This window comes from Stenella coeruleoalba, assembly GCF_951394435.1.
Source record: "Stenella coeruleoalba genome assembly, chromosome: 2".
Taxonomy (NCBI): domain Eukaryota; kingdom Metazoa; phylum Chordata; class Mammalia; order Artiodactyla; family Delphinidae; genus Stenella; species Stenella coeruleoalba.
The window spans coordinates 36,284,195-36,296,874 of NC_137147.1; the positions used below are offsets into that span (position 1 = coordinate 36,284,195).

The following is a 12,680-nucleotide window of genomic DNA, read 5'->3' on the forward strand; positions in this document are numbered from 1 at the left end:
TAGTGATGTTGAGCATCTTTTCATGCGCCTGTTGGCCATCTGTATGTCTTCTTTGGAGAAATGTCTATTTAGGTCTTCTGTCCATTTTTTGATTGGGTTGTTTGTTTTTTTGTTGTTGAGTTGTATGAGCTGTTTGTATATTTTGAAAATTAAGCCCTTGTCAGTTGCATCATTTGCAAATATTTTCTCCCAGTTCATAGGTATTTCAGCCTATTCTTGACCACTTCGAATGTTGAGGCCACACTACCTCCCTGTGCAGTTTTCATCAGAGAAGAGAGGGGTAACTGTGGGTGTTCTAGAAAAGTCTTCTTGGAAGAACAGAAATTGGGCATTCAGCTTTTCAATTCAACTATCGTAGAATTACTACTTATTTTGGGGGAGGAGGCCAGGGACTATCTTGAAAGAAATGAGTCAGGAGGGATAAGAAGTAGGACTGGGTTGTAATAACTTTCTGTATGTGTAGCTATGGAGCCCAAGAATCCCAATAGAAGATAATCTTTGAAAATTGCATATATTAAGAGGACCATCTCTCCCCTCTCCTTTAATCATTCCCAGTGGACATTTGCGTCTGTGTTGGACGTGATGTGCTGATAGGTGGTGTTAAGATAGAGAGCTGATGGGCCAATCCCTATATCAGAGCTGAGCAGCACCTGTTCCCCATTCAAATCCCTGTAAGAACTGTTGGGGCCATGATCCCTCCCCTCCTCCCCCATCCAAGCAGCTGCAGCATGACCGAAGCCATTTCTTAGTAGTAGATTTTTCCATGATGAGGGCAGACGAGTTGTGACATGTGGGCCTGAAGTCCCTGCCTGGTGACAGAAACTGGAGCAGAAGGATTAAAATGACCAAACAGCAGTGGACTAGAATGACCAGGATGTTGCAAATGTACGGGCATCCTTGATGGTGGCAACCATGGATAGGAATCTTGAGACTTTAAGAACCCCCAAACCGCACCCTCCTGATGAGGGACTGGAAGCCAGGGTGGGTCAGAATGGGAACGGTAGAGTGTGGGGAAGCAGAGTGTGCTCTGGGGAGAGGCAGCAGCTTGGCCCAGGCCCTGCTGGTGATGTCCATCTGCTGGAAAGTTCACCCACAGGTAGTATGCTTGCCCGGGCCTCATTGTCACCCTATGGTCCTGAAGCTCCCCTACTCTGCTGTGCTGGGAGCCGTGTGCTCAGTCTTAGCCGTAATGAGACTGAGCCGTAATTTCTAGGTGGAGACGTCTGCTAGACGGATGGAGGTGCCAGGCTGGAGACGGGGGATGGGGAGGAAGTTGGGGCTGGCTGTAGATATAGAGTACCCTGCGCTGGGCAGCTCACTGGTTCTCCTGATGTTTTAGTGAGTGTTTAACTATTCTTTAAGGTGTCTGTGAATATGCAATGAGATTATGATCAAAGGGAGTAGAAGAACGTTCTGTTTTGGTAAAAGTATTGGCAGAAAATTTCCAGGGAAACTTTAGGATTTAATCTTTTGACCTGGGTTGCCATAGTAGCAAAACATGTTAAAAGCAGGTTTGGGGTAGCATAAAGGGGCAGAACAAAATAGGACGCAAGTGAGGGGGTCAAACCTTACAACTAAAGAGAAAATAAAGATAGAGAAGGTCTAAATTCTCGGTTTAAGGAAGACTGTATTTAAGCTATTGCAGTAGCCTGCACCCGTGACCCTGCTAAGGAGACACAGCATCAGCCTGTATTTCCCCCATTTCTCACTCCTGGACTTTGTTGCTGCTCACGTTTGTGTGGTACAGGAAAGAGGGGATAGGGTTGGGAGGGAAAGAAAAGAACATCCATCCTCTGCTGCTCAGCCCTATGGGAAGGGCTGAAGTGAGCTCTACCTAGGACTCTGGCAGCACCCTGCAGGCGGGGAAAGGAGCTGCCACCTCCTGGGTTCCTACCCGCCCTGGGAATTAACTGAGCATAGCACGTGGGCTTGAAATTCCGAGGCCTAACACCTGATCTCAGAAGCAGACGGGGCCCTGGGCACATGAGCGAAGGGCAGAGCCGTGGGTTGCATCAGTGATGTTGTGAAATCCATTTCCCGGGCAGGCGCTCCTCCTGCAAGTGAGTGCGCTGTGCGATCACATGAGCTCTTCAGTACTGAGCTGTGGGCAAGTCTTCTAGGCACCCATCCCACTCAAAGTGTAACCTGGGGTCGGGGGGCGGCAGAAGCTCGCCATGTGAGGCTGAGCCTCGGACTGTGCTTTTGGAGACGGGCCTGCCCCGCTGCTGAACAGGCAGGTTGACGGACAGGGAAGGTGGGCTCTCCTGGGCGCGGAGTCCCACAGACCACAGAAGACCCACCTGCAGTCTGACGAGGGTCTGGTGGGTTGCGAGAAGGGCTTCTAGGGGGCTTCAGGGTGAACTGGGGAGTAAATGGACATGGAACTTCTTCTTATACCTTTTTTCCTGGGTGGGCTGGCAGGGAAGAGAGGTGCAATTTGGGGCCTATTTTTAGCCATGGAATTGCTGTCTGCCGTACTCATGGAGGGCCAGTCTGGCTGCATAGATGACTTATATCCTTAAAGACGTGACTGAATCACCTTGGCTCCAAGTTCCCCTCCGATATCAACTTAAATGTCATTTCCATGAACACCCCCATTTGGTTAGGTGTCCCCACCGTGTGTCCCCAGCCTATGCTGTTCTTTTCAGTCATGGTGGTTTCTTTATTGCCATGCCTTTGAAGGGCCGTTGTGACAATTATGGGTGACCCTGGGTTGAATTTGGTTTTAGGCATATTTTGTTTTGTTTTATTTTCCTGGAATAACCATCTGTAGCTTTCCTGTTTTCTTATTTTCTTCTCTTCTGCCTCTCACACCTGATTCTCCCCTTGCCTCTGAGCACACTGGCCCAGCCCCCAGCCCCTTGGCCCTGATGGGATGCCATCTGGGCAGGCTGCTGGGGTGGGCATGGCTGGGGGAGGGGGCAGGAGGAAGAGGGCCTCTCTTTAGTTTCTGAATCTCTTTCCTTGGTGTTTGTCTTCAGGGACCTGACCCTTCTAAAAAAAAAAAAAAAAGAAAGAAAGAAAAAACACCTAGCGTTGTGTGTTTAGACGCGCACGTGTGTTTTTTTTCACGTTCCGGCAGAGCCGCTGCCCGGCTGCAGCCTCCTCCGAGCTGCAGTCGCAGGCGGCACGGGCGTTTTTAAGCAGGGTGACTTGCTGTCGAGTGGCTGCTCTTCTGCTCCCGGGGCCATCAGTCTTGTCTTGAACGCCCGGTCCTGCTGGTCTGCCCGCTCAGGCTCATCTTTCTGGGGCAGACTTATTTACGGAGCCGCGGCAAAGGTAATCTCACTCCCTGGGCCCCGCAGCCTGGGCCCCTCTCAGCCACGCTTAAAAATAGCCTGAGACGAGAAGGAGAGCCAGGGTCTGGTTACCTCCTGCACGCACGATCCGATCTCACCTCGCCGTCTGCATCTGGCAGCTCGGCCCTGCTCAGGGGCCAGCGGTCAGCCTGTCAGCCCCTCCCCACTCGCAGCTCGAAGCTGGTGGTGGTTTCCCTTAAGGGAAGTAGGGAAGGGCGTGGTGGAGGGAGGAGGGCCCTCCCAGCCACCTCCGCGGGGCCAGCCGAGTGGGACATCTCAGCCCTGGAAGCAGCGCGTCTGTGCAAGACGACAGGCTGTCAGAAGGGACGAGGGTGTGCTGGGTCCCAGGCCTGGAATCACGCGGATACCCGGTGGGGTGATGGCTGGCTCCCCTGCCTTCCCCCACCCCGCCCCCTGCCTGCCGCATGAGTAGCAAACACCTTGGCCAAGCCCTGGAAGCCGGGGAGTGCCCTCTGACCCCGTGTGCCATGTTCGTTCCCCACCTGCTTTCGTAAAGTGGCCTCTTCCCAGTCTGGCCTCTTCCCGGCCGCAGCAGTAATTCCCGAGATGACCTTGGGGAGGCCTCATCCTAGGAGGCCTTGGTTTCCTCCCTTATGCAGTTAGGGTGGATAATTCTGGCTCCTCCTGTCTTACCGCAAAGGCCTGCGGTGGGATTGATTCATCAGATGGGGGAAAAGAGCCTGAAGTGATTCAGTCTGAAAAATAAGGGCTCTGCGGCTGCAGTCACGCTTGGATTGGTGAACTGGCTTCACTTCTTCCTCAAGCGTGTGCCTGCTTGGGTGGTGAGTGTGTGTGCTGGACTGAGTGCGTGTGTGACGTGCGTGTGTGTGCACGCGCTCCGGGAGAGAGTGGCTTACCTCACAGCTCACTCGCTGTCGACACTTGTCATTTGTCTGCCTCACAGCCTCCCCTACTCCCACCCCTTTTGTTCTCTTGGATAGGAAGGCCCTGGGCTCCCTGTTCTGTGTCACAGACTTGATCTTGGAGTCCTGTAAGCTCCCTGGGGAGAGCACTGAAGGGCAGGTACGGGGGAGGAAGTTAAGACTGAAGGGAAGCCGGTCTTTTTCCAAAGGCCCAGGACATTGAGGACCCAGCCCGGCCTCTCTAGCCTCCTGTCCCGCTTTTCTCTCTGACCTCGCCCTCACCTCCAGTTATACCGTAAGGTTCCTAAGTTTCGCCACGCCCTTTCTTACCTTCAGAACAGTGCACCTGCTCGTTATTCCTTTTGTTTGGACCCGTTCCTTTCCACCTATCCCTTTATAGGATGCCTCCAAGCTTCCTCTAGGAATCAGCTCAAACTCTCCTTCCCCGGATACCCAGCCTCGAGCACTAGTCCCTCACGCTCCCTCATCCTTTCCTAGTTGGGGCACAGCATCACACCTTGTTGTAACGGCTTCTTCAATCCTCTGTCTAGCTGCCAGAGTAGAAGCTCCACGAGGACAGGGCCCTGCCTGTCTTGCTCATAATTGCCTGGCACAGTGCCTGCCGCCTCGTTGGGACTGGGCGCATCTTTGACATAATCATGAATGAATGAGCATCGTGAATGAGTGACGGGCAAGTGAGGAACCCAGTGCTCCCGATGCCCATGTTCACGGCACAGATGAACACACACAGCTCCGCTGTCGGTGGGATCCCCTCACCACCGCACACCACCATCGTGCCTGGGATGCAACAGGAGAGCTTGTCCAAGCACCTGGGCGTACTTCAGAGAAGGCCAAACCAAGGGCCCAGCTTTCTGAATGTTTGCTGCAGGGAAAGAACTCGGAGGGCTCTTGGGCAGCCCCTGGGAGGAGTTAACTTTCCCCAGTGCAGCTGCAGGGGCTGGTGGCACCAGTGGCATCTTAAAGCTCATGCTCTCCTCTCTCCCCACTGATTCATGTTTGAGTCAGACTCAGCCAACTCCCAGCTTCTCCCCTCTCCAGCCCTGTCCCCACCTCCCCGCCAGGTTGGGTCCTGGCCCCAGTCCACAGGATGGAGCTGCTATTCCCAGCTCGTCCATGCCAGCCTCTGACTCCCAGGAGAGCCAGCCCCCTCGGTGGCCGCGGCAGCAGGTTTGGAGGCAGCGGGCCTGCCTGCGACTGACGTCTCCACCTGCTGGCTGTCCTGACCCTTGCTGCATACAGATCTCCGTCCCCGCCGCCACTGCCGCCGTTACCATTGCTGCTTCTGCTGCTGCATTATTTTATACCTGACAACCTGGAGACCCTGGGTAGGAAGCATGGCCAGGCAGAGGGCACCGTGTGCTGCTCCCGCGGGATATACTCCTGTTGGACGCTCCAAATAAGTTTCCCCTGAGACAAAGTCCAAGGGGGTGGGCACTAACCCTCTGACTATGTTGCTGTCCGCCCCCAGGGACCCTTCCATGAAGACTGAGGCAGGCATAGCTGCTGAGAGCCTGCTGACATGACATCGGCCACGGAGGTTGAAAACGTGGGCAACCAGCCACCGTACAGCCGGATCAATGCCCGCTGGGATGCCCCGGACGATGAGCTGGATAATGACAACAGCTCAGCCAGGCTCTTTGAGAGGTCCCGGATCAAGGCCTTGGCAGGTACTCTTCGGGGCCGTGGCGGTTAGGGGAGCCGCTCGCCTAATCCCGAGGTTCACTGCCCTTCCCGCCTGTGGTGAATCCTCTGTGTGCGTTGGCGTGAGCCCTAGCAGGGCGGCGATGGAGACATGGCTGCGTGGCTCAGAGGCCAGGGCCCCTCGGGAGGGAGCACAGATCAGGCAGCCTCTCTTCCCACATGTCCCCCACTTCCTCCCAGGTGTGAGGTGCTGCAGGTGGACCCTTGGCCTCAACCTCTGTCCTGAATGACCTGTGTCCAAAGTCAGAAGTGAAAGAAGGTCTGGGCGAAGGAGTGTGTGAGGGGCGGGACAGCCGGGCAGGGGTGCGTGGACCTCATTATGTATCTCGATCCCCTGCCTGGTCCTGGATAGAGGAACTGTCATCATCTTCTCTGTGGCCCCGAAAGGAAAGGGTGATTCGATAGGAAACTGAGAACAGATAACGTCTTCCCCACACTGCCTCAGAAAGGAGGATTTTCTGGACTAAACCTCTTATCAAACTGGAATTAGATTTTTTTTTAATACATTTATTTATTTTTGGCTGCGTTGGGTCTTCGTTGCTGTGCGCGGGCTTCTCACTACGGTGGCTTCTCTCGTGGAGCGCAGGCTCAGTAGTTGTGGCGCAAGGGCTTAGTTGCTCCACGGCATGTGGGATCTTCCCGGAGCAGGGTTCGAACCCATGTCCCCTGCAATGGCAGGCGGATTCTTAACCATTGCGCCACTAGGGAAGTCCCTGGAATTAGATTTTTACTTAGCAGGTTCATAATAGATTTGTGTGTGTGTGTCTGAGAGAGAGAGAGGGAGAGAGAGAGGGAATCTTTAATCTCTAGTGGAAATGGCTTCTCCTCCCCCTGCTGGCTGAGATCTGATTCTTGGGATTTTTCCCCCCTCCAACCCCTGTGACCATTGCCTCCATGGAGCCCTGCCCAGGGTAGCTATGTTCTGACCCTAAGTCCTTGACCAATAAAGAGAGTTTGGGTTACATGGGGTGGTGTATGGGTCAGATCAGACTCGCTTCCCCGTCATCGATTGTTCCATCTTCTGCCTTGTTTGAAGGGCACAGCCTTCCCATAAGCACTCTCTGGGCTGATTCTCCCAGTGCCCCTCGCTCATGGCCCTCTCTGAGGTTCCTTGTGGCCCTCTCTGAGGTTCCTTCCACCTTCTCTCCCTCCACTCTGTTCCCAGGTGCCTGGGTCTCCAACTGACCTTGACTCAGAGCAGGGCCCCTCTGAGGCCATGATGACATTCCACCTCAGGAGTGTCTGGGTTTCCCATCCCTTTTACAGGGATGGGATAGCTCATTCCCTTGTCACAGTGGAGAATCTTTTCAGGTCTCAGCCGTCACCCTTTTGGTCCTTGCTCTTTGCAGGAAACTCCCTTTCTTCTTCCTTCATCTCCTCCTCACCATCCCTTACCCCACAAAATCCTTCCTTGGTTTTCCTAGGGGATGTTTACTGGCACCAACCCCAGTGTAATTTTAACCTCTTTAAATAACCAAACTTGGAACCCTTGCCTTTGCCAGTCTGGTGACCTTCTTTGTGTCTCATGCTGGCTGGGTCTGGCTGCAGTGACCCTGGGATACAGCTGGAGGGAGAGCGGTACTGTGTTCCATAAAGTTTGCCAAAGAACCGCTTGAGGAGTGGGGCTGTCTTTCATGTTTCACAGGTAACCTGTTTTTTAAGAAATCGAGCTAAATTCCATTTTAACAATTATCAGTCACGTTCCTACTATGTGTAAAGCTAAACCCCTACCCAGACATGAATGTGGAGAGGAGGGGAGCAGAGAGTTGGATTCAATATAGTATGCGTCCCTGAGGAGTTTATGATCTATTAGGGAAGTGAACAATGTTCATCGTTAATTAGCATGAGTAGAATTAGAGAAGAACTATGGGAAAGACACATAATTAAATAGCAATGAGAGAACAAAGGGGGAGATGCCGGGAGCATCAGGGACTTGTCTATGGAAGAGGTGGCCCTGGGGCCGGGGATTGAAGGGTGTGTGTGGTTCTAACAGGCCGATGGGCTAAGAGTTGGTCCAGTTGGCGGGTCTGTGTGGTAGCCTGGCCTGAGTGATGCGAAGCCTGGGAAACTGGTAGAACTGGGTTGAGCAGGAAGGGGCCTCCATCAGCCTTGCCTGTTCCTCACTACGAGTGTGCATCTCATCTATCAAAGCATCTGAAAGCCCCCCCAGAAGGAGAGGAACCGCAGAGTGTAGAGCTGCATGCCTGGACCTTAGTCATTTAGAACATCTGGCTAACAAGTAAACATGCAAGTTTGGGGTCCATTCAGGATTTTTTAAAACAAAGAAAACCCTAACCAGTTTACTGAATTTCCTCTCCTGAGAGCCCACTCTGAGTGACCTGTGGGAGAAACTAAAGCTTTGAGAAGGTCCAAAGTAGAGTGGTTGGGTAGGCAGAGCAGAGAAAGGGAGCGTCAGTCTCCCACACCCACCTCCCCACTGGTTTTAACTTCTTGACGTTTTTCTCTTCAGTGCCGTCTTTGGGGCTGACTTGGCAGTCTAGGCGGGGTCAGCCTTTCCAAAGAGGCTTAGGAAGCAGAGGCTGCCTTTGGTCCCTATTATTCCAGCGTGCTCTGAGGCCACTCCCCCACTCCCAGGAGTACTACGGCAAGGAAGGCGTGCAGCCCTGTATTTCTTAAAAGATGGCGGTGATCTGCTTTGTACGTATACATGGCAGCGTTGGAGATGTTGGCCTGGTCTTTCCCATCTCAAATCGAAGGTCCTGGGATGAGGAGGAAAATGTCACAAGACCCAGATTGAGGTCCTGGTTCCACTGCTAATGCTACTGCCATGGAGGACAGTTCAGTCAATCTCCTGGGCTTTTCTTTTTATAAATTTATTTTATTTATTTTATTTTTGGCTGCGTTGGGTCTTCGTTGCTGAATGCGGACTTTCTCTAGTTGCTGCGAACCGGGGCTACTCTTCGTTGCGGTGCACGGGCTTCTCGTTGCGGTGGCTTCTCTTGTTGGGAGCACTGGCTCTAGGCACGTGGGCTTCAGTAGTTGTGGCACAGGGGCTCAGTAGTTGTGGCTCACGGGCTCTAGAGCACAGGCTCAGTAGTTGTGGCTCACGGGCTTAGTTGTTCCGCGGCATGTGGGATCTTCCCGGACCGGGGCTCGAACCCGTGTCCCCTGCATTGGCAGGTGGATTCTTAACCACTGCGCCACCAGGGAAGCCCCCAATCTCCTGTTTTATGCAATGAAGACAGTAGTATTTTCCCAAGGTAGTTGTGAAGATCAAGTAATATAAGGTTTATGAAAGTTATTTTATTAATAATATACTAGGTGAATGTTAGTATTTATAGGAAATCTTCTTAGGAATAGTATCTTTCTTTTTGTTTTCTTTTTTTTGGCCTTGCAGCTTGTGGGACCTCAGTCCCCCCACCAGGGATCGAACCTGGGCCCTTGGCTGTGGAAGCGCTGAGTCCTAACCACTGGACCGCCAGGGAACTCCCAGGAATAGTATCTTTCTGTCCCTTCTCTTCTCCCAACTTCAGATATTCAAGTTCATCAGCTCAGTCAATGTCCCAGTTACCTTGGCCTGTTCCAGGGCCAGTTTCTTCCCTCTTAACCCCCACCCTCCTTCATCTTAGAAGGCTTGGGTTGGAAAAAAGAGCCAGGGACCAGCGGAATTAGGCTAATGCTTGCCCTTCGAGCGCTTGGCTTGGTCCCCAGGGACCCAGGGGCCATGGGGATGAAGCCCGCTGCTGTGCAGATCTTTCTCCAAAGGCATCCAGCCTAGACCCCAGGTGTGTGTCTGCCATCAGCTGAGTGACAGGAAGGCCCAAGAAACCAGAGGACGGTGAGGCCCTGTGAGATGCTCTTCCTAGTGTGGCAGCTCTTCCTGGCCCCTCTCTGCTTAGTGACCTGTGGTTAGAGGACTTGCATTAGGTTAGCTGGACCCCATCTATTCTGCCTCTTAAGTCATCTTCCTCTCAGCTCCAAAGGAAGCACTCCCTATTCAGCCTTTCAGACCATTCACGGCTCTTCCGCCCAGGGCCGAAATAAACAAGGCATCTGGTTATTCTGCCTGGAAACTGCCACGTTGGTATACAAATACCTGACTCCTCTCCAGAATGAATTACTCTGGGTTCAGAACTGGATCAGCCTGACTAAAGCGAAAGGGGAGGTGGGTAAGAAGACACTGCAGGAGGCTCCTGGATGGGGATGGATTTGACCTTGGCATGCCAAGGGGAGGGTTGGGGGCCCAGCAGGAATATTTGCAGGTAGGTCCCTGGGCAGATGTTGCGCTCAGTGTCAGCCTCTGAAGCTGACAGCGCTTCCTGAGGTTCAGCAGTGGCTAAGTCCTGAGGCTTCTTCCTGAACGGGAGGCCATTCTCTGCTTTGATGACTGCCTCTGGCCCCCTCCTACTTTTCAGACTTGCTTTGAAAGTTAGAGGAAGGGGAGCAGCTGGAAAGCCCAAGTTCCTATCCCTCCAAGAGGTTCCAGCCTTCGAGTTTCAGTAAAAAAAAAAAAAGCTCCCAGTGTCTCCTCGAGCCATCCTCATCATCACTCACCCCGTTTCCTGTCCTTCACACTGGGCGCCAGTAGGCAAACATTTGTGGGTCTGAATGAGGGATGAAGCACTGCGGGCTGCAGGGAATTTTCGGCCAGAACGCCTGCCCTTCTTGCCCTCTTTCCTCATCCCAGAGGAGGCCTCTGCCTGCACGCACCCTCGCACCTGTTGTGGACCCCTGTGATCTGGGTGAGGATGCTGCCTCGGGGCAGATGTGGCCGCACTGGGCAGGGATGGTGGGGGGGGGGCGGTTTGGAGGAAGGCAACAGAAAGATGCCCTGAAAAGAGAAACCTTGTGCACTAGCCTCCATCGCACATCCCCTGCCTGCCTTATGCACGCACACAGCTCAGCCTCCCCGCATCCCCAGTGCCGCCCGCTGTGTGATTTCCAGCTCACTGATGCAGAGGCATCTGGAAGGTTGCAGTGCAGAGAGGAGGCTGTGAGGAGGGGAGGACCTGACACGTCCTTTCTCCCCCTTTTTGGCTCATTGAACAATTACTAAGGGACAGACTACACAGAGCCTCCCTTTTAAGACAAAATGCACGAAATTATGTAGCCCACTCTGCTTGTGCCTTTAAATCAGAATCCAAGTCGTGTTTCAAACTAGAGACGTGCTTCCTTTGCACATTCTCTCTTTGTAGCCTTCTTACTAGAAATGAGGTGAGGCCAGAGGTGAGGTTGCTTTAGGACAATTCAGAGAACGCAACAGGGCAGCGGGTGCACTGCAGGCCGTGTCCCTGTACCCTGAAGCACATGGTCGCTGCCACTCTGCACCTTGAATGTCTTCCAGACCCACTGTGCCCAGGCCCCAAGGTTAAGTTCTGCGACCGGCAGGTATTCCATCAGAGCTTTAGGACAGTGGTCCTCAGACCCTGGCACTCCCTGCCCACCAGCCTGGACCCTCCGGAAACTCCCCAGAGAGGGTGGTATGGGCTCCTTCCTGACTCTGGTGGCAAAAAGTGACGCTTAGTCTCACCCCACCTGCACCAGGATGACTCTGAGCCCAGGTGCCCCAGTTGTGTGAGAAGGGCTTTGTGTCCAAAGGGTGAATGATTTCTTTCAGAGAGCAGGATTCCATCACAGTTGTGCCAGGAGGGGTCAGCAACCTGACCCCTGGCACAGGGGTGCTTCTTGGCAGCCTGTTAAGTTGACAGTTTCAAAAACAGCTGCTGGAGACCAAGGCATCAGGTGTGCATGGCCCAAATGTCTCTCTTAAGCTACCTGTGAGAACAAAGATGGTGTCATTAACGAGAAATTTTTAAAATGTTTTCTTCTCAGATTTCAAAACACGGAATGGAGTTCTATTTAGAGACTAGATATTGGGAAAATGTACTATTCACAGAAATATCTTTAATCATCAGCAATCATTTTAATGTGCTGTCAGAAGAAAAACATAATTGGCTCAGCAGCTCTTGGAGGTCAGCCATTGTGAGTTCTCCTTCTTCCCCTGAGACAGGCCACTGTGCAGAGAAACCTGCCAGTTACCTGTGTAGACCAACCTACGAGGGAGGCCAGTGTGCCACCTGCACTGTGTGGTCTGGGGCAGCTTCCCCTGCCCAGGACATAACACTTTCTCCCATTGTCCCCTCTTGATAAAAACTGTTCCTCCTCTTTGAGAATGCTTTGCAGAACCACAGCTGTTCCCCTGTTCTGGGTGACTGCTATCTATCATCGTGAAGATGCTTTATCAAATATTAATACACCGAGGTTAATAATGAGACTCTGTTCCCTCCCCGTGCGGCGCAGTCTGAGTGAGCCATGTTAATAGCCTCCTCCATCTCTGGGACATTCCTATGGGCTGTCAGCTTCATTCCCAAGGGCAGGTTCTGATACCAGGCCTGGACTGTGCTTTTGGCTCCTGGGAGCAGCCAGCACTCCCTCCCTTCTCCCCCCATGGGGTCCCCCCTGCGTGCTGCTTGGCTGAAGAGATGCCAAGAATGTCATTTTCAGAGCATCTGTGGCAATTGTTCATTTTCCCTTTTCATCATGTCACTGAGACAGAATGACAGGGAGGCTGGTAGCAGCTTAGTCTCTGGGAGAATTTTGCTTCCGAACCCTTTGGCCTTCAGACTCTGGAAACTGGATCAACCAGGGCACCTTGTTCTACAGTCTAGTGAGAAATAGATAATCACACATGTGTCTTTGTACATATAGACATGTATGTCATGACAAATGATGATAAATGCTATTAACTGGGAACTCTGCGTTTATAACGTAACCCACAGCTTATAACTCACCCAAGGATGAGTAGGGGCTTGTT

General features: G+C 52.7%; 1 protein-coding gene across 2 annotated transcripts in view; it reads left to right on the top strand.

Annotated features, from left to right (window-relative positions):
- Positions 1 to 12,680, top strand: part of SPTB (spectrin beta, erythrocytic) — a 121,172-nt gene that overhangs the window by 49,896 nt on the left and 58,596 nt on the right. For both annotated transcript variants that reach the window (XM_079914756.1, XM_079914755.1), the window contains exon 2: positions 5,673 to 5,871. In XM_079914756.1, coding sequence (XP_079770882.1) covers positions 5,724 to 5,871 — 148 coding nt within the window. In that variant the 5' untranslated portion in view covers positions 5,673 to 5,723. The remainder of the gene's footprint in view (positions 1 to 5,672; positions 5,872 to 12,680) is intronic.